At 46.6% G+C, this 18,435-nt stretch overlaps 1 protein-coding gene and 1 long non-coding RNA gene across 2 annotated transcripts; one reads left to right on the top strand and one right to left on the bottom strand.

Annotated features, from left to right (window-relative positions):
* Positions 1 to 3,919: 3,919 nt before the first annotated feature.
* LOC109939225 (uncharacterized) lies at positions 3,920 to 7,515 on the bottom strand. Its single transcript, XR_002262665.2, has 6 exons — positions 6,770 to 7,515; positions 6,476 to 6,582; positions 6,315 to 6,363; positions 5,866 to 5,934; positions 5,134 to 5,208; positions 3,920 to 4,960 (listed from the first exon to the last, which is right to left on the bottom strand). It is a non-coding gene; the product is annotated as an uncharacterized lncRNA (long non-coding RNA).
* A 6,356-nt stretch (positions 7,516 to 13,871) lies between these two features.
* On the top strand, positions 13,872 to 14,786 carry LOC103630778 (uncharacterized). Its single transcript, XM_008651842.4, has 2 exons — positions 13,872 to 14,429; positions 14,559 to 14,786. Exons 1-2 carry the CDS (start codon positions 13,995 to 13,997, stop codon positions 14,751 to 14,753), a joined length of 630 nt encoding a protein of 209 aa, XP_008650064.2. The 5' UTR covers positions 13,872 to 13,994; the 3' UTR covers positions 14,754 to 14,786.
* The last annotated feature ends 3,649 nt before the right edge of the window (positions 14,787 to 18,435 follow it).

Genomic DNA, 18,435 nt, shown 5'->3' with positions numbered 1-18,435 from the left:
CCCGCCCTAGCCCCCGCCCAACCGCCGCCGCCGCCCAAGCGTGGCCACTGCCCGCGTGCGCGGAGCCGCCGCTGCTCCGCGCCAGGATGTCGCGCACCCGCAGCCCTTGATTCTTCCTCCGCCCCCTTGGTTCCGCTCTGCTCTCGCGTCGCCAGGAAGTCGAGGTGTCTTGATCTGTTCTGCTGCTGTGGTGCTGGCGCAGGGTTTCGTCGCGAAGCCGGAGACACTGACCGTGGCCAGTCGCCATGCACTGTCGTGCTCGCGCTACTGCAATCGGCGTTCCACGGCATCGTGTGGCCGCGCAAGGACCATCCCCACGTACGCACCCCTCGATTCTCCCTCCGCCCTCTTGGTTTCGCTCTGCTCTCGCCTCGCCAGGCAGCCGAACATTCCTAGGATATTTAATTGACAGAGGTGTATCTGCTGCTGCTAAGGCTGTCAGGAAGGTAGGACCATAGATTTCCCATCCTAATGGATTGGCAGTTTGTTATTGAACTACGTATCTCAAGAGTGTTTACATTACATGTTGTGCTGTTCAGGCATATCCACAAGAGAAAGTTGGACTATTTGTTTCAGCGTGGAAAGGGTGGACCCCTCTCTGTAGTTGAATACAGTGAAATGGATGCAACTATGACAACTAAAGTCAATCAAACTACTGGTTGCCTTCGTTATTGCTGGTGCAATATATAATTCCTACACCCGCCTCCCCTCTTATATATATATAGGGAAGTGGTAATGGAAGCCCTGGGCTTCCCTTACTAATGGAAGCCCCAGCCAGGACGCGGTCAACCCAGCACCCGCGCGGCCATGCAGTCAACAGCCAGGAATCCAGGACGATAAGCACGTAAGGCAATATACGAATGCATATATATATGGATAAAGATGCGTAAACCATGCATAAAGGAATCTTTTGACGCCTGAAACACGTGGAATGAATATGACACTGTGGACAGCGTTTACGACTGCATAATGACATGTACTTGACAACATAAATCATGCAGTATGTGGTTCTGGTTCTGGCTCGGGCGGATTCCAGCGTAAACCGTGAGCTAAAACAGCGTAAATGAGTTCGAAATTTAGCGTAAATCCTATTTCTGTTTTGTAACAGCAAACGGGGCCTAAAATTACGGCGTGAAAATCGCGTGCAACCGATCGTGCGCGGGTCCTTGCTCGGGCCGATTCCAGCGTAAACCGTGAGCTAAAACAGCGTAAATGAGTACAGAATTTAGCGTAAATCTTATATATGTTTTGTAACAGCAAATGAAGCCTAAAATTACGGCGTGAAAATTGTGTGCAGCCGATCGTTCACGGGTTCTGGCTCGGGCGGATTCCAGCGTAAAACGTGAGCTAAAACAACATAAATTAATACGAAATTTAGCGTAAATCATTTATCTGTTTCGTAACAACAAATAGGTCCCGAGATTACGACGTGAAAATTATGTGCGGCCGAGTGCGCAGGTTCTGGCTCGAATGGATTTTAGCGTAAACGTGAACCTAAACATCGTAAATTAGTACGAATGTTAGCGTAAATCGTATATCTGTTTCGTAATGGCGAATGGAGCCGAAATTTACGGCGCGAAAATCACGCGTCACCGGACGTACACGGGTTTTGGCTCGGACGGATTTATGCGTAAAACGTGAACCAAAACAACGTAAATGAGTACGAATTTTATAATATAATTGAAACAATTCTAAGACGATATTATATTATTACGAGCAGAATGTCAAAGTATTTTTAGTCTAAAACAGATATAATATATTGTTAACAACAAACAAGCACATGCAGGGAAACACCAATACTAGCTATATGTGGACATGTGAAATGCTATCTAGTAGAAGCAAAAACAAGGTAATGCAATACAACATGCTTTAGTGGCTTATCAAATAACTGAATTTATCCCTCATGTCCTAGCACTCAGTCTTGTTAGGCCACTGACCAAGCTGTATTGCTCATCTTCTCGAAGGTGTTGTTTACAATGACCAATTCATCAATGCCAAGAAACACCTGCAAATATTAGAAAATATTAAGGGTTGATATCATTATACATCATCAAGGTTTACCATAGAAGTGTCTACAACAATTCCAGCAAAGAAATGTTTAGTAAATTAGAATCAGACAGTGATCATAAATAGTAGTAATTGGTAAAAGTCTATCTGCTATAGCATACGACATTGACGATCACAACAAAAATAGTATTAATAACTGAACCTGTACACATACATGTAAGATGCAAAAGTCTATTAGGAGGCGAGCAGGCCAGCTACTCTGGCCATGGCTGTGTAGCTCTGAATCGCTCTCACCGCTTGAAGTCGCTGGCCGTGAGTTTACTATATAGGCGAAAAAAGAGGATGCGACGAGGATAATGTGGACGAGCAATCAACATCTAGTACTGCATCCCGGAGCCACTGCATGGAGAATCTGAGACCTTTTATTTCCATCGCACCCACTGGCTTGAAGAATCGGGGACAGCGGGGACCGGAAGACCCCAGATGTATCTGCACGGGCGGGCAAACCAAAGTAGGGCGGCAGGTCACAGAACTTGACCTGTGGAGCGTGGGCGGTGGGGGATCCGGAACTAGGCTACCGGGGGGGGGGGGGGGGGGGGGGGCGCTGCCGCGTCGAGCCAACGCCGGAGAGCCCCCGAGGTGGCGAGCAGCAGAGCAGGAGATCCGGACGCCGGTGGCCGGTGCCTAGGCAGCTGGCCGAGTCTGGAGAGGGCGAGGGGCGAACAGATCTGGGCTAGGAGGCACCTCTGGAACGATGACAGGGAGGCGATCGTCATGGATCTCGTCTATGGGACGCTTGTCCGCCGCGCTCGCTCGTGTCGCGCAACCGCCGCCACTGAAACCCTAGACTCAGCCATCGCGCGGAAGGCCAGGTAGAGCGGTTGGTTTTATACAATGGTACATGAGCGTAAACTTGTGTATAACTAAGCGTAAACATTATAGTGGGTGGACCGGATGGTCGCCTGGTCAACCGAGCGGGTGGTCGGGGCTTCCTGTAGTTAAAAGGAGCCCAGGGCTCTAAATACTATAACTATATATATATATATATACTAGGTATATACCCGTGCGTTGCTACGGAATCAACACATTTTATTAACATACATTGAGTTCAATACATTTTATTAAGATACATTGAGATTGTGAATACAAATGTGAATATCGACTGTCCCCAAGCGAACGTAGATGGGTGGGTTGTCCTCGGTTGCAGTCGATCTTAGTTGGGTAGCTCGTCGCTAAGACTATATATCACATAGTTAAATCTTATTTAAATGGAATAATTATTCAAACACGTCCAAATCTTTACAATAAAGTATCAATTGTTTGTGTGCATACAAGCTTAGTGGTCCAAAGGTAGCTAGCAAGTGGTACCCATATAAGAGTATATTAGTCTGGGGTGGCTCCATGGCAATGACACCAATCTGGAGTTCTGTATTGCACCTGCTAGAGTCCAATGAACCAAACTTACCAAAGTTTTAGTTTAAGACAGACAATTTAACCTTCATTGAGAAATCAGAAGTACTGAACCCGGTAACAGTTCTTCTGAAGATTTTTTCTCTCATAACAGGAAATATTGGCAAACATTCATTTCAGGTTATCAAACATCTAAGGAATACAATGCTATGAATCTTGCTACCAAGCAGATAGAGAATTGTTATTACCGAAAATTGGTTATTCTAAATGCAGCATGTGATTCAGTCCAACGATAGGAAAAAAATCCAGGCACACTTTTTCATACTTCATGTCCGGTCCAAATTGGGGTCTTCCAATTTGATTGTGGTCAGGCACAAAAGTACGTGGAGAGTGAGACCTTGACCACAAGTAGAACTAAAGAATAATGTTCTTTTCCAGTTTTGCATGTGCCGAATATTGAACAAATGAAAAATCCAGCATTTACAAATTGTGGAACATGACATAAATTCAAGTTGCACGACTGCTGCCATTAAAAATGAATGTATACTATTTAGACCATTTACAAATTGTGATGTGAAAACCTTCTGCAACATAAATAGTGGGCCAACACGGTAAATAGAGAGTCGACTCACACAACTTCTTTAGTTTTAGTACAAACTTTGCTTACACAAAACAATCAGCCGTAGGTAAAATCTTACACACTCTAGTTGCAAAGTGAGCAGGATTAGCAAACACGATCCGTAGTCGAGTAAAGCTTTCTTTTGTTCTGCCCATCAAAACCAAACTATCGCTTTCTCTGTCGAGTCGATGGACTTTGTCTCACAAGGCACAGGGAAAAGAGATCTTTAGAGCCCCTAAGATTACACATTAAAGATTATTAAAGCTCAGATGCAAAACCAAGGATGAAATTACTTTTCTTCATTGTGGTGAACAAGAAAAAAGTGCCAAAATTTTGACAAGTCACATCAATTAAACAATAGACAAGAAGATACCCAGAGGGCTCAATCCATAGAAGTATATGATCCCCTGGATGGAGCAGGTAACTAAACAAAAAGGCAAGGTAGAAGTGTCAGATCTAGAACATCAGTTAATAGGTAGTATTCTGACTAAACAACACTAAGTATTCTGTTCGATATTACCATCGTGCGGAGGATTATGATGATTCTTATTATTATCGCAAGTACAATACAATTATCAGGAATTAATATGGGCATTTCTGAAAAAGTACCAAAGTCATGCATACTGGTATACATGGGCCATGACAGGAAATTCACTGCAAGGATTTGCTAGACAACTAAACATAAAACCTACCTGAAATCTTCCAAGTACAAGAGATAGAGTAATTGCTATGTTGTACCTTGCAGTCATTGGGGGTATCTTGCAACATGCAGCCTGAAGGCACCCCGTGGAGATGGAGAGCGACGTTGTTCGCTCACCAACATGACATCCCCTTCATCACCATCCACTCCCTCTCCGACCTCACCGGCGGCGGCTCCTTGATCAGCAACGAAGCCGCCACGTTCCTCGACATCGCGGCGCAGAACTGATCAGGTGGGAAACAGAGGTAAGACAAATATTCCAAATTCTGAGCAATATCAAAAGGATAAACTATGAAACCTGAATGTTTCCCTTTGAGAATACAATTGAACATGTGTAAATAATCGCAGTGCACGTAGAATAAAATATATAAGAAGCATGAACAGATCTAACACATACCGAATTTTTTATCCACTGATCTCGACATGGTTGCTGCTTGACTTCTGGTCAACTTCTTCAACATGTTCTTTTTTCCTAAAACTCAAATCCAGAAGAAATAATCAACATAAGGCTATGATAACAATTGCATAAATAGCATAAGAGGTTTCAGTTTTCCCATGTTGCATAGCAAAAAAAACACTGACAAGATCGTGCTCGTGAACGTCGACAGGATTGCTGCTTGAATTCTCATCATTTTTCTCTTCATGTTTGCTCTCCTAAACCCCATTTTCCCCAAATGATGTAATTTAAATAATCATCGTGTATTCAAAATAGCATAAAGGTTTCAGTTTTCCCAATGTTGCATAGCAAAAAAAAACACTAACCAGACTGTGCGTTTGGACCTCGATAGGATTACTGCCTAAATTCTCATCAATTTTCTCCTCATGCTTGCTGTCTTGACCCCCCCAAATGAACTTGTTTAAATAATCACAGTGCATGTAGAACAAAATATATAAGAAGCACAGACATATCTAGCACATACTGAAATTTTTGTTTAACATTACCTACCGTACTGATAGTAAGAAGAAAAACAGTGGATAGATGAAAATGGAATCTTACACTGATAAAACGGAGTAACCAAATGCATATAAGAAGCACGGGTAGATCTACACACATACTGAATTTTTTTAACACTACATGGCATACTGATAGTAAGAAGAAAACAAGAGATAGATGAACATGGAATCTTACATTGCCCTGAGCTCGATGCAGTTCTTGATCTTTACAGGGATTGGGTCATGCAAGCTGTTCTACAGAGCTCTAAAAAGGGAGGAATGCACATCATGAGTAGGCAGCAACATAAATACAAGATTCATCTCATACATATCCCTATTAGGGGTGGGTTATTTCTACTCATAGAAGTCGAACAGATGGCATGCTAGATTTTGATAAGCACCTAGGTTAGGTATACACCATTTCCAAAATTGTGTACATATAAAAGGTAAAAGTGGCTTGCAATTTGGAATGGCAGGAGCCAGGAGTATTTATTTAGGCTTTTAAGTCACATGCGCATAAATCATTGTCTCTATGTATGTAAAATTGTGGTGGATAATAACAATAACTAAGACATTTTCTAGTAGTACCATTGTCATCTCTATATGCAGCTTAAATAATGAGCTAGACATAAAAAAGACGTTGACCTTTCTTAGCTCGCTTCCCCAGACTCCCGCACCAATGGGCACATGAAACCTAGGAGAGACAGAGCTAACTTGAGATTGCATTGGATTGCAGAACCACATTTCTCACTCAGAATTCAACTTTACAGGAATGCTAATAAATGACCATGTTCCCTAGCTTGTACCTCCAGTTTGTCCCAAGAACTTCTTGTCTTGTCCAATGCACAAAAGCACAATAGAAGAACCCAACACTGCTAGCTGGCCTACAGTTCATGCGATCCTTTGCACATAACTATAGAAAGCAAAACAGGATCAGCTGATGTTGCCTTTTCCTGGCAAAAGAAAATAATAAAAATAATAATAATAGTATGCAATTTGGTCATTCTCTTCAATAATAGTGTTCCATTGCTTTGTTTGTGCACTGTAGATATTTCAAAGAGTGCCCACAGGGATACAGGAGGCGGAGACCTATCACTTACAATGGCAAAAAGGAGACAGAAACCGCAGAAAATTGGATGATGGCTCCAACGCATATCAACACTATGTTTCCAATGGCTTTCTGTCGCCTTACTTCTCTGGCTACCTCACTGACATCAAGTGCTTCTTGAACTAATTCCAGATAGAGAAAAAAGAATAACAAAATGAATTAGAGCATCTCATTAATCATGAAGGTAAAGCTAGAAATGCTTAATATGATTTCTGAAATCATGGGCTATTGGTGCAGATACTTGCAGGCAATTCATATGCAAATTACAAATAATAGCAAAATGAATTTATCAAGGAAGCACTGCTAATGTGTCAGCCAGCCGCATTATCAAAGAAAAAGAGGCGTGGGCGAGATCCCCGCCTGCCTGCTCAGGCGTGGGCAGGATCCGGTAGGATCCGCGGCTGCCTGCTCGGGCGTGGGTAGAGCGCGTCGCGGGGGTGGGGGAGGGCTGCAGGGGCACAGGCAGCTGGAGGCGGCGGGCGCGTTGGAGACGGGAGGGGGCACGCTGCAGGGGCACGGGCAGCCGTGGGCGAGATCCCCTCCGCCTTGCCCCTGTGAACTCCCCTCCGCTCTGCGAGGATTTGGTGGCGGCGCGGTGTCGACCGAGGATTTGGTGGCGCTGATGGCGGGGCGGGTTTGGGGCATGAGCAAGGGCGCGTGAGGGAGGACGAACGCGGGGCAGAACCGTGGTGCACTTTTGTGAACGCCTACAATAGATTCATATAGAGTAGTAGAGATTACATGAGACGTCAGTAATATATTCTACATGAGATGCCAGTAACAATAGTAAGTAATAGGACATAATATTAAGTAATATACACGAGACTTCAGTAATATAAATATCCATGACATGTCAGTAATAAAAATCAGTAATTATTAGATAAGTAGTAATAATATTCAGTAATTATATGAGCTGCCAGTCGATAAATGAGATTTCAGTAACGACTTATATGTATGTGCTGAAAACTTTTTTTGAAAGGATGCTAGGGAAGGCGAGGAACAGGGGTCACAATCAGCATGTCATGTAGAAGATCTCGATCTGAGTGACATCATTACAGAGGTTAGGGATGAACCCATACTTAAGAAGTTGATCAAAAGAAGCATAAAAAGAAGAGAAAAAAGAATGTCGAAGAAAAGAATGATTTGTCAGCTAATGTACAATACAAGAGTAGGTCGTCTTGTGTAAACATCTACGCAAAAGGTCATGGAACTGTGCATCCGATTATCGATAATCTAGTATAGTAAAAAAATAGTCGGAAACTTCATACTATCAACAATAATCGTCGTTATTATAATGTACGTAAGTATTCTCTTCGTTTTTTTAGTTGTCGCTGGATAGTTCAATTTTGCACTATCCAGCGACAACTAAAACGAAACGGAGGGAATATTATTTTGCAGAACGAAGTCGATATTGAGTACACACCACTAAAGCCCCGTCTCACTCGCGCCACGGCTGCAAATTGAAGTTACCACTGCAGGAAGAATAGGAAGGTGAAAAAACAACAAAAGGGTAAAAAGAAGAAAAAAAGCATTGCTTATGACAAGGATGGCTTCGTGATATTTGATGAATCGCTTATACCTGTATAGGTGAGTACCCGTGCGTTGCAACGGGAACATATAATAATATAATAACTTATATACAAAATGTGTCTTATATTGTTATAAAAAATATTTCATAATCCATTTATAATCCTAGTCATACATAACTTTTGTTATTTTAATTTAGTTGTTTCACTACTCCAGTGCAACCATCAGTATCATACAGACTTCGATATATGCCACGATTTGCATGGTCTCATCATTGAAGAGCACGTGTCACACCTGTCGGTAGAAGTTCCCTCGTACATTGTCAGTCATCAGGTACGCACCACCATACACGCTTGCTTAAACAAAAAAGCAAGTGTATGTGTTTGCGAAGAGAATTAAAGGCAGGCCGGCACAAAAGCTACCCCGACGATGGCGAGTGGTCATTGTTGTCGGTCCTCCTCTGCGTCACCTCTGGTGCCAAGATGACGCCATAGTCCTTGATATAGTAGTCGTCGAATGCGCACGACATGGCGAGTACTGATGACTCTTGGCTGGGCTGCCAAACGAAGTGCACCCCGGGCTCATCAGCGAGGTAGTACACCTAGCCGTTGCACGACCGGATGTGCTACTCCTCTACATAAATCTTGTTCGAGGACACTCACACAACGTCAGCAACGACCGTCGTCCCAGCGCACAAGAATTCATGGCCGGTCAGTAGTGACTTACGTGGGAGGTTGAGCTTCAGGTGGATGATGAGCTGGACGGTGTGATGACATCATTGTCGGATGCGGTGCCCAGAACAACCCGAGAGTCGCCGGCGTTAGCGACGACCATGAGGTCCCCCTATTTGAAGATGGACAGTGCGGTGCAACCGCTCTGGACCGCGTCCAAGAGGCGGCTGCGCCGGAGCTTGCCGAACACAACGACGTATGCGGTCACGTAGTACTGCTTCCAGAGGTCGAACTGGCAGTCGCCAAGCTTCTTTTCATCGTCGATGAGCGACGCCAACGCGAGCGCCTCCTGCCAGTGGTGTTTGTTCGGGGTTTTTCCAAGTAAGAAACATGGATTCATCTTTGGCGTTGGTTTATGAAAATGACTCACAAGTCAGAGCCATGGAAAAATATTACAGAGAATAAATGTCACACATATAAAAAAGAATTTAAGTTGAAAACATTATTCAAACAAAAGAAATTGCATGCAAGGCTCTTTTTTAAATACTACTCCATCCAAAAATATAATTCAGGAATCTTGTTGATAATTATTTACTACTACACATTGTGCAAAGATAGCAGGTGGGCTTTGTGAGAGATGTAGTATATATTTTTACTATAACAAATATTAATATAAACACACATGTGGTGTAGTGGTAGCTATAAGTACATTTGCTTGAGAGGTCACAGGTTCGAATCCCATTGGAGCCACATTTGTGTTTTTTTAATTAATTTTAGCTAGGCGCCACATTTGTGTTTTTTTAATTAATTTTAGCTAGGCGTGAGATGCACGTGGGAATGAGATTTGCGGGGAGGGGGAATGAGAAAGAGTGCGGGGAGGGGGTAATGGGAATGTCAGAACACTGGCAGCCGGGAATGGAAATGGGAATGGACTTTGCGGGGAGGGGAGAAAGTGCGGGAATGAGAATGGCAGAACACGGAATGACAGCCTACCCCTTACCGCCTTAATAAGTAGTAGAGATATATGCAATTATGCATTAACAATTGTGTATTTCTTTTATGTCGTAGGTCTGCTTGCATATGTTCATTTTGGATTTTCTGAACCAAGTGACAAACAGTCTTGAAAAGGATAGCATGTTGCATTTAACCCTTTATTTAATATATAATGTAATTGCTGCATTTTTTTCAAACCTTTTTGAAAGCTGAATTGGGACCAGTTATAAATTTATTACTGATATTTGGGCGTACTTGGGTTGATTCTCTTGGAGAGATGGTTATGACGAACCTGACAACTGGGTACAAAGTTGTGCTATATATTTCCAGCCATGTGGCTGATTTGGGTATGATATTTGACCATTAATTTATTCTTGCATTTGTTGTAGTTTGTTGACAGTTTCGTTCCATCTAGCGGAACACCTAGACTATCCGGACGACCTGGTTTCCTGAAGATTGGAACTGCTGCAAACGAGTTGGAGCTAATAGATGGGAATTCAGTCTGCATGGGAGCAGTCTCTCCTTTAATCGCTGATACAATGATGGAATCCATGACACAATTCATCTTTCTTGGCACCCTGCAAAACATTAGAGTGTGCCAAAGGATAGTCAAACAAACTTTACAGCTCTCATGTAATAGACCAGCAGTCAGCCGCCAATATAATTTTCTATTGTGTCACATTAAACCCATAGCTACTTTCTAACTACCAAGTAGCCGAGGGTCGTCATTCACTTTCTGGACTACGAAACTATCTCAGATTCTGAGGATCACCAGGTCCAAGCTGATGGACATCATACGAGAAAATGGAGAAGACGGTCAGATCATCAAAAGCAACTTTCAGCAAGTTAGTGCTTAAGCACGAGCATATCTAATGTTCTGTAATTTAAAAGCTTCAAATACTCTAGAAACAGCTTTGTGCTTCAAATGTGTAGAGACTCTGCGTGGACCAAAAACTGTACATCGCAATGCATCAAGATGATCGGGTCCCTGCATTTGAATGGAGGATGGGTCCTTGAGACCCCTCTTGTCAAAGCATGCAGTGTGCTGAAATATTTGCTTGGCTATGATGGCATTATATATTGGGTAAAATCGACAATGAGTTTAAGTGTGTTACAAGGGAGAAGGATTTTGTTGTATCTCATATTGAAATCTAACCTACACCTCTCGTGAGAATGGATTATGTGTCCAGGCTATGTTGAAGGCAGAGGTGTCACAATACTGCCACCTCCAGGATATCACGGTCGAGGGCTGGGATGTGCCCAAGCCGGTCCGATACTTCCAAGAAGCCAACTTCCCAGGTTTAGTCCACTTCCACTGTTTCCTGTCCGTGAGTCCGTTGAAAGTAATGCAATACCTGTGAGTTCTTATACTACTATTTCACGATTCCTTCGCAATACCTATGATTTCTTATACTACCGTTTCACGATTCCTTTAACAGATTACTGCATGCAAGCGATTGCCAAATCTAGATTTGTGGAGCAAACACCTATACAATCTCAAGGTTGGCCTATGGCTTTGAAGGGTAGGGACCTGATATGTATCGCTCAAATAGGCTCAGGGAAAACACTATCTTATCTGCTACCTGGGTTGGTTCATGTTGGTGCCCAGCCACAGCTAGGTTTGTTTCCTATAAACTTGCTATGAGCTTTCTGCATTTTATGCATTGTGATTGTAATGCCTTTAGAACAAGGCGATGACCCAATTTTATTAATCCTCGCCCCCACAAGAGAATTGGCTGTTCAAATACATGAAGAATCTACAAAATTTTGATCATATTCAAGAACTAGATGCAAATGTCTATGGTGGGGCACCTAAGGGTCCACAAATATGTGACCTTGCAACTGAAGTCGGTCGGCATGGACGCTCTCCCCGTCCTCGCGGCGGCTAGCACCGCACCTGCCGCCGCTGCCGCTCCCCCCGCCTGCTCGCCGGAAAACCAACCCCAACCCCTCCATCACCCCATTGATCAGGCCTCCATCCTCCAGAGCCACCCTGCCTCGGTGGAGATTCCAGCATTCGACGCGGACGCCCGCATTCCCAGATCTGACTCCGGGACTTCTTCTTCGACGCGGTCCTGCCTCAAGCCTGCCGCCGGTTCGTCGACAGCTAAGGCCGCCTGCACCAGGAGAGTTAGGTTCGCCGAATCAGCTCTGTCCGCTGACCAATCTCATCGTTCCTGCTTTGACGCGTCTGCTGCTCCAACGAAAATCACTCCGCACGGCCGGGATGGGACTGCTACCCACCGACTTCAATACCCAGGCCTGCGTCCCATCACTCCTCAACGCAGCAAATCCGCGGAATCCGGCGCTGAAGATTTGCCTGGCTGGACAACGGTCCATCGGCGACTCCGCAAGAGATTCAATTCGCCTGCGACTTCATTGAAGCCAACAACCGAGCATTCAAGGTTCCGCCATCTGGACAACAAAAATCTTAAGGTAAGCCTGAGAGGTAAATGCTTCCGATGTCTGGCCAGAGGGCACTACGCCATTGATTGCAGGGATCCGTTGAAATGCTTCAACTGCGGCGGCCCTGGACACAGAGCCTGGCAATGTCCCAAGAAGATTAGTGCTGCTGCTTCTACCCCCTCTGCCTTCCCACCACCTCCCTGCTTCGACAACGTCAACTTCCCTCCTCTGCGCCAAGTCAACATGGTGAAGCCTGGCAACCCCATGGAGCGCCCGCAGGAGACTTTCGCTGTTGCCGCGTCCTCTCGGGACATGGACAGCGAGCTGGCGCGGTTGAGCACCCACGCGGCATGGGCCTGGCTCGGCGGCGTTCGACCGGCGACAAGCACCAACACAGTAAGAAGGGCTTTCTGCTCTAGGTTCAGGATGCGCGAAGAAGACATCAAGGTGGTGAGACACTATCCAGAGGACTTCCTCGTCACCTTTGAACACCAGCATCACCGGGACACGGCTGTGGCGCAGCGCGACTTCACCTACAACAACATCGACATCCGCGTCAGGCCGTGGCAGCTCCCCGTCCACGGCGACCACAGCGTCTTCGGCTCCCACGTGCGCCTGTGCCTGGAAGGCATCCCTCTGCACGCATGGAACGATGGCATCGCCAAGCGTGCGGTGGCTAAGTCCTGTGTGCTGGACTACGTTGAAGCCCAGTCGCTGCGAATGGAGGATGCTACGACGCTCAATCTGTGGGCGTGGGCGCGAAACCCGTCTGACATACCTAAGGTAACGTGGCTGACCATTGTTGACAGGAGCAGCACTGCCCACGACGCCACACCGGCGGGGCGTAGCGGCTTAACCTTCAGGGTCATCGTCCACCTTGATATGGTGGAAGACCCCCCTACCAGGGATGGCCATGGGCATTCACGTGCGTATGATTGGAGGCTTGGTGTTGTTGACGGCGAGTGCGAACCACGTGACCGTCACGACCCTCCACCACCTCGCAGCAACCGTCGCAGGGATGAGGATGGTGATAGTGACCGTCGTGGTCGCCGCCCAGGACGCGACGACAGTTGGAGCTCCCGGCTCTTTCGTAGCATCTCGCGGGCTCCCAGGGACCGCGAGCGGGAGCGCTCGGGGTCGCGCCATGGCCAGCGCCATGACTCACCCAGGCGGCGTCACCACCTCGACGGCGATCAGCAACTTCGTCACCACCTTCATGGCGATCAGCAGCCTCGTCATGCCGGAGGCACGTCGTTGGTTACGCCACATGTTGGCCGTGACCCGGCGATTGGTCGTGACCCGGCGATACGTGGACGCAGCCGTGTGCGCCGTTCCACCCGTGTTGCTGTCCGGCGTGGCCGTTCAGCGACCCCCCCACGGCATCCTGCTCGCCCCAGATTTCCACCAAGCGCCTGCAGTCCCGGCATCCGCAGCTCACGCGGTGGTGGCAACGACGGTTCTCCGCGCCCTGCTGTGAAGGCTGCAGCTCTTCCTAAAGGTCGTTACCGCGTTGGCTGCGTGTACCGAAGGCGACCGCGCTTGGTGCCTAAGGGCCAAGTCGATCCGGTCCCTGGGGCTGCTGCTGGCGACAGCAACCTTGCTGTCTGGGATGGCAGTAGGATGAAGTTCGCAGACAACGTAAGTCTCATCCCAGTGCAGCGAGCATTCACAACTATTCTTGATTCCCTTCCAACATGCCCTGCTATGCAGCTACTGCCTTTGGTGCAGTCTGAGGAGGACCATGTGCTGTTAGGCTCTCCCTGCAGCACGGTTGCTGCGGGCTACAACGCCGAAGCTGTAAAGGACTCCAATGTCGACGCTTCCTCTCGGATGATAGCTGCGGTGCATGAACCTTCAACAGATGTTGCTGCGGTGTCAACCACCGCGCAAAGCCATCTACTCAACACCATATTCACCAAGCCCTCGCCTGCCATACTCGAGCGACCAGTGCTACATCCTTCGGAGGGGGTAACAACACCAGCGACCACTCTGTCTACTATTCCTGCAGCACCTGCTAGAAGAATCAAGCAGCGACACGGCTTCAACCTTTCGACGGTACGTCGTAGCGCCAGACTTGCCAACGGCCCTCGAACGAATGTCATGCAACGGGCCCAGCGCGTCCTCTGCCGCAAGCTTGGTCTCTTGGCAAAAGATGACGCTGCTGATTTTAATACTGCTTTGCAGGAATTTCAGGATTGGTTCAAGAAGCCACTGACTGTGGAGATGGGGACGGCCCTAGATGCTCTGTTCAATCTGGATACGCCAGACACAGTTCGCCTCGACAAGGCCTTGCTGGGAATTGCTGGAGATGCTATAGCTGAGATCCAAGAGGAGGTGGACGCCATGCATGCAGAGGCCAGAGCAGTTACTGCGGCTTGATTGATGGCTGTTTTAGCTCCATGTTAGATGATGAGGGTCTGCTTTTGTTATGTCAATGAGTCTCAGCTCAGTTTCTACTACTTTTGTGAGCACCCTGGACTGTATTGGGTTGCTGTTTTGCTTCAGACCTATAACAGCCATGCTTGTGTTGGCCCTGGTGGCCCCTTTATGTTTCACTGTCATTATTGTGCAGTGCTGCAATTTCATCCAGCTGTCGGCAATTAATCGGGGTGCTTTTCTCCTCCATGTCTGACTTTAGCATCCTGTGCTGGAATGTTAGGGGTTTAAATTTGCAAGCGCGCCGAGATGCAGTGCGCGCGATGATCTCCACCACCACTTGCCATCTTGCCTGTTTGCAAGAGACTAAATTATCAACGGTCGACAGGTCCATTGTGATGGCGCTTGGAGGACCAAAGCTTAATAAATTCAGTTTTAAACCTGCGGAAGGAATTAGTGGAACACGGGGTGGTATTCTTTTGCTTTGGGATAGCGACCTACTCGAATTGTCCAATTTTACTATCGGAGAATTCCACATATCTGCAAATGTCTCTCTTAAGGATCGTTGTGCTTCCTTCTACCTGACAGTCGTCTATGGACCATCTTGTAGAGGCCGCAAGCCTGATTTTCTAAGAGAGATGAGTGCACAGAGGCCTCCTTCACCTTCCCCCTGGTTGGTCCTTGGGGATTTCAACTGCACATACAAAGCAAGCGACAAAAACAATTCTAGAGTCAACCCTCGCCTAATGCTTCTGTTCAGGCAAGCTCTTGACATTTGCGACTTGAAAGAAATTCCTTTGCAAAACAGGAAGTTCACTTGGAGCAATGAGAGACGACATCCCACTCTCGTAAGACTAGACAGATTCTTCTGCAACTCTGAATGGGAGGAGATGTTCGGAATATTTGGTCTGCATGCACTATCATCCTCGGTCTCTGACCACTGCCCGTTGCTCCTATCCAATACTACTATGCCGAGGCGTCCACGTTCCTTTAGATTTGAGAATTTCTGGACCAAATTACCAGGTTACCAGCATACAGTTGAGCAAGCCTGGCTGGCACCGACCCAACATCGTGAGCCTTTTCATAGGCTGTACTACAAACTGCAGTTCACGGCCAAGGCGCTTAAGGAATGGAGCTCCAAGTTAATACCTGATGCTAGACTCTTTATGTATATGGCCCTAGAAGTTATTCTAAGACTGGACATGGCACAAGAAAATAGGGGACTGTCCGACATGGAAGTGAACCTCCGAAATAGATTGAAGATGCGCATCCTTGGCTATGCGGTAATTGAAAGGGCACGAAACAGGCAAAACTCACGCATGCTTTGGCTTAAATTCGGAGATGCCAACACTAAATTTTTCCACCGGAAAGCTGGCTCCAGGAGGCGAAAAAATTTCATTCAACGGTTGCGGAGCGGTAATGGGTGGGTCTTCTCGCACAATGAAAAAGCGCAAGAGCTACAAAATTTCTTCCATAATGCTTTAAAGCGGCCAACCCCTAGATCTATCGACCTTAACTGGGACATTATCTCTGACCAGCCGTTTGATCTATCAAGCCTCGACGCGCCGTTCTCCGAGGAGGAAATTAAGAGAAGTATTGATCTTTTACCAGGAGATAAGGCTCCAGGGCCGGACGGCTTCACTGGTGTTTTCCTTAAATCTTGTTGGACCATTATAAGACATGATCTCATGGCTGCAGTGAATGCTTTCTATAATAATCGATGCCTCAACCTCCAATTAATCAATTCAGCAAACATCATTCTAATCCCCAAAAAGGAAGGCGCGGAGGTAGCTGGGGACTTCAGACCTATAAGCCTCATCCATTCTTTCATTAAGATTATCACCAAAACCCTGGCTCTTCGTCTGGCGCCGAGAATGAATGAGTTAGTTTCACCTTGCCAAAGTGCCTTCATTCAAAAAAGGAGCATTCATGAAAACTTCCTTGCAGTTAGAAGCGCTGTTAGGCGCTTCCAGCGTATTAATTCGCCCACGCTATTCCTCAAGCTAGACATTGAAAAAGCTTTTGACTCCGTCCGCTGGGATTACTTGATTGCCTTACTCCGCAATTTGGGATTCCCTGTGAGGTGGACTGACTGGATCGCTTCTATCCTATCCACCTCAACATCAAGAGTGCTCGTTAACGGGGTCCCTAACCCTCCTATTCATCATGAGAGAGGTCTCAGGCAAGGCGATCCTCTCTCCCCTCTTCTGTTCGTCTTGGCGATAGACCCTTTGCAAAAAATTCTAAAGATCGCCGCGGACAGTGGAGCATTGAGCAAGTTGGGAAACAGCTCGCCCAGCATTAGGATCTCGCTATATGCTGATGATGCAGCTTTGTTTGTTAAGCCGAAAAAAGAGGATATTGAGACAATTGTCAAGTTGCTCACCTCATTTGGCGAGGCCTCTGGTCTGATGACCAATTTTCAGAAGTCCATGATCGTCCCAATCCGTTGCCAGGGGCTACCCCTTGATGACATTCTTAGTTGCTTCCCAGCCAGAAGAGCAACCTTCCCGATCCGGTACCTGGGCCTCCCTCTCTCCACAACTAGACTCAGGAAGGAGCACTTCCAGTTTTTGGTGGACAAAGTATTGAACAAACTGAGCAGCTGGAATGGGAGAAATTTCTCAGTGGCAGGGCGCTTAAATCTGGTGAAAACAGTGCTTACCTCACAACCAATTTATCTATTAACCGCCCTTAATGCTCCCAAGGCAACGATTAGCCTTCTAGACTCCAAAAGAAGACAATTCCTTTGGGCTGGTTCTGAACGACTGACGGGCGGAAAGTGCAAAGTCAACTGGAAACGGGTGGCGAGGCCAAAATCCCTTGGGGGCTTGGGAGTTCTTGACTTGGGCGCTTTTGCGCGTGCCTTGCGCGCGCGATGGCTCTGGCATAATTGCACCTCATCACAGAATATTTGGGACAACTTAGAGATTCCTTGCTCTGATGTTGATAGACTGCTTTTTGCGGCATCGACGACCATTGATATTGGTGATGGTTCTAAAATCTCCTTCTGGGGCAACGCTTGGGTGAGGGGGCAAAGGCCAAAGGACTTGGCGCCTCGTCTCTTTTCTATATCAAGAAATAAGAGGAAATCTTTAGCGGAGGCGGTCACAAACAATGCCTGGATCATGGATCTTGCGCTGTTCGACAGACCGATTACTCCCCACCACATTCATGAGTTCTGCATTCTTTGGTCTGAAGTCCAAAAGATCCAGTTTCACCCAGAGCGTGATGATGCCATCACCTGGAATTTCACTGTGGATCACCGCTACACAGTCAAATCGGCATATCAGGCACAATTTTTGGGCTCTGTTCACACAAATTATGACCTCATCATCTGGAAGAACTGGGCGCCTCCAAAATGCAAGTTTTTCAGCTGGTTAGCAATTCAAAATCGCATTTGGACAGCAGATCGATTAGCCGCCAGGAATTGGCCCCATGAACCAACTTGCGTCTTGTGTCGTGCTGCCCAGGAATCGGGGCTTCATCTTTTTGTGGAATGTCGTTTCATCAAAAGAATTTGGGAGGAAGTTGCTGTCTGGGTAGCTGTTCAGGGCCTGAAGCCGTCTAACTGGGGGCGACCCCCCGAGCTGGGGCATTGGTGGGAAAAGCTGGCTTTTTTGCCGGGATGCAATAGAAAAGGCATCAGATCACTTTTGATCCTTGTAAACTGGGAGATTTGGCG

Source organism: Zea mays, chromosome 6 (genome assembly GCF_902167145.1).
Source record: "Zea mays cultivar B73 chromosome 6, Zm-B73-REFERENCE-NAM-5.0, whole genome shotgun sequence".
In the NCBI taxonomy this organism is placed as follows: Eukaryota; Viridiplantae; Streptophyta; class Magnoliopsida; order Poales; family Poaceae; genus Zea; species Zea mays.
This window is presented reverse-complemented; position numbering and strand designations above follow the sequence as displayed.

Bases quoted from the DNA above. Each gene is read 5' to 3' on its own strand.
- LOC103630778 (XM_008651842.4), top strand. From the start codon at position 13,995: ATGAAGTTCGCAGACAACGTAAGTCTCATCCCAGTGCAGCGAGCATTC. The intron at 14,430-14,558 runs GTACGTCGTAGC...ACTGCTTTGCAG, and splicing joins ACGGCTTCAACCTTTCGACG to GAATTTCAGGATTGGTTCAA.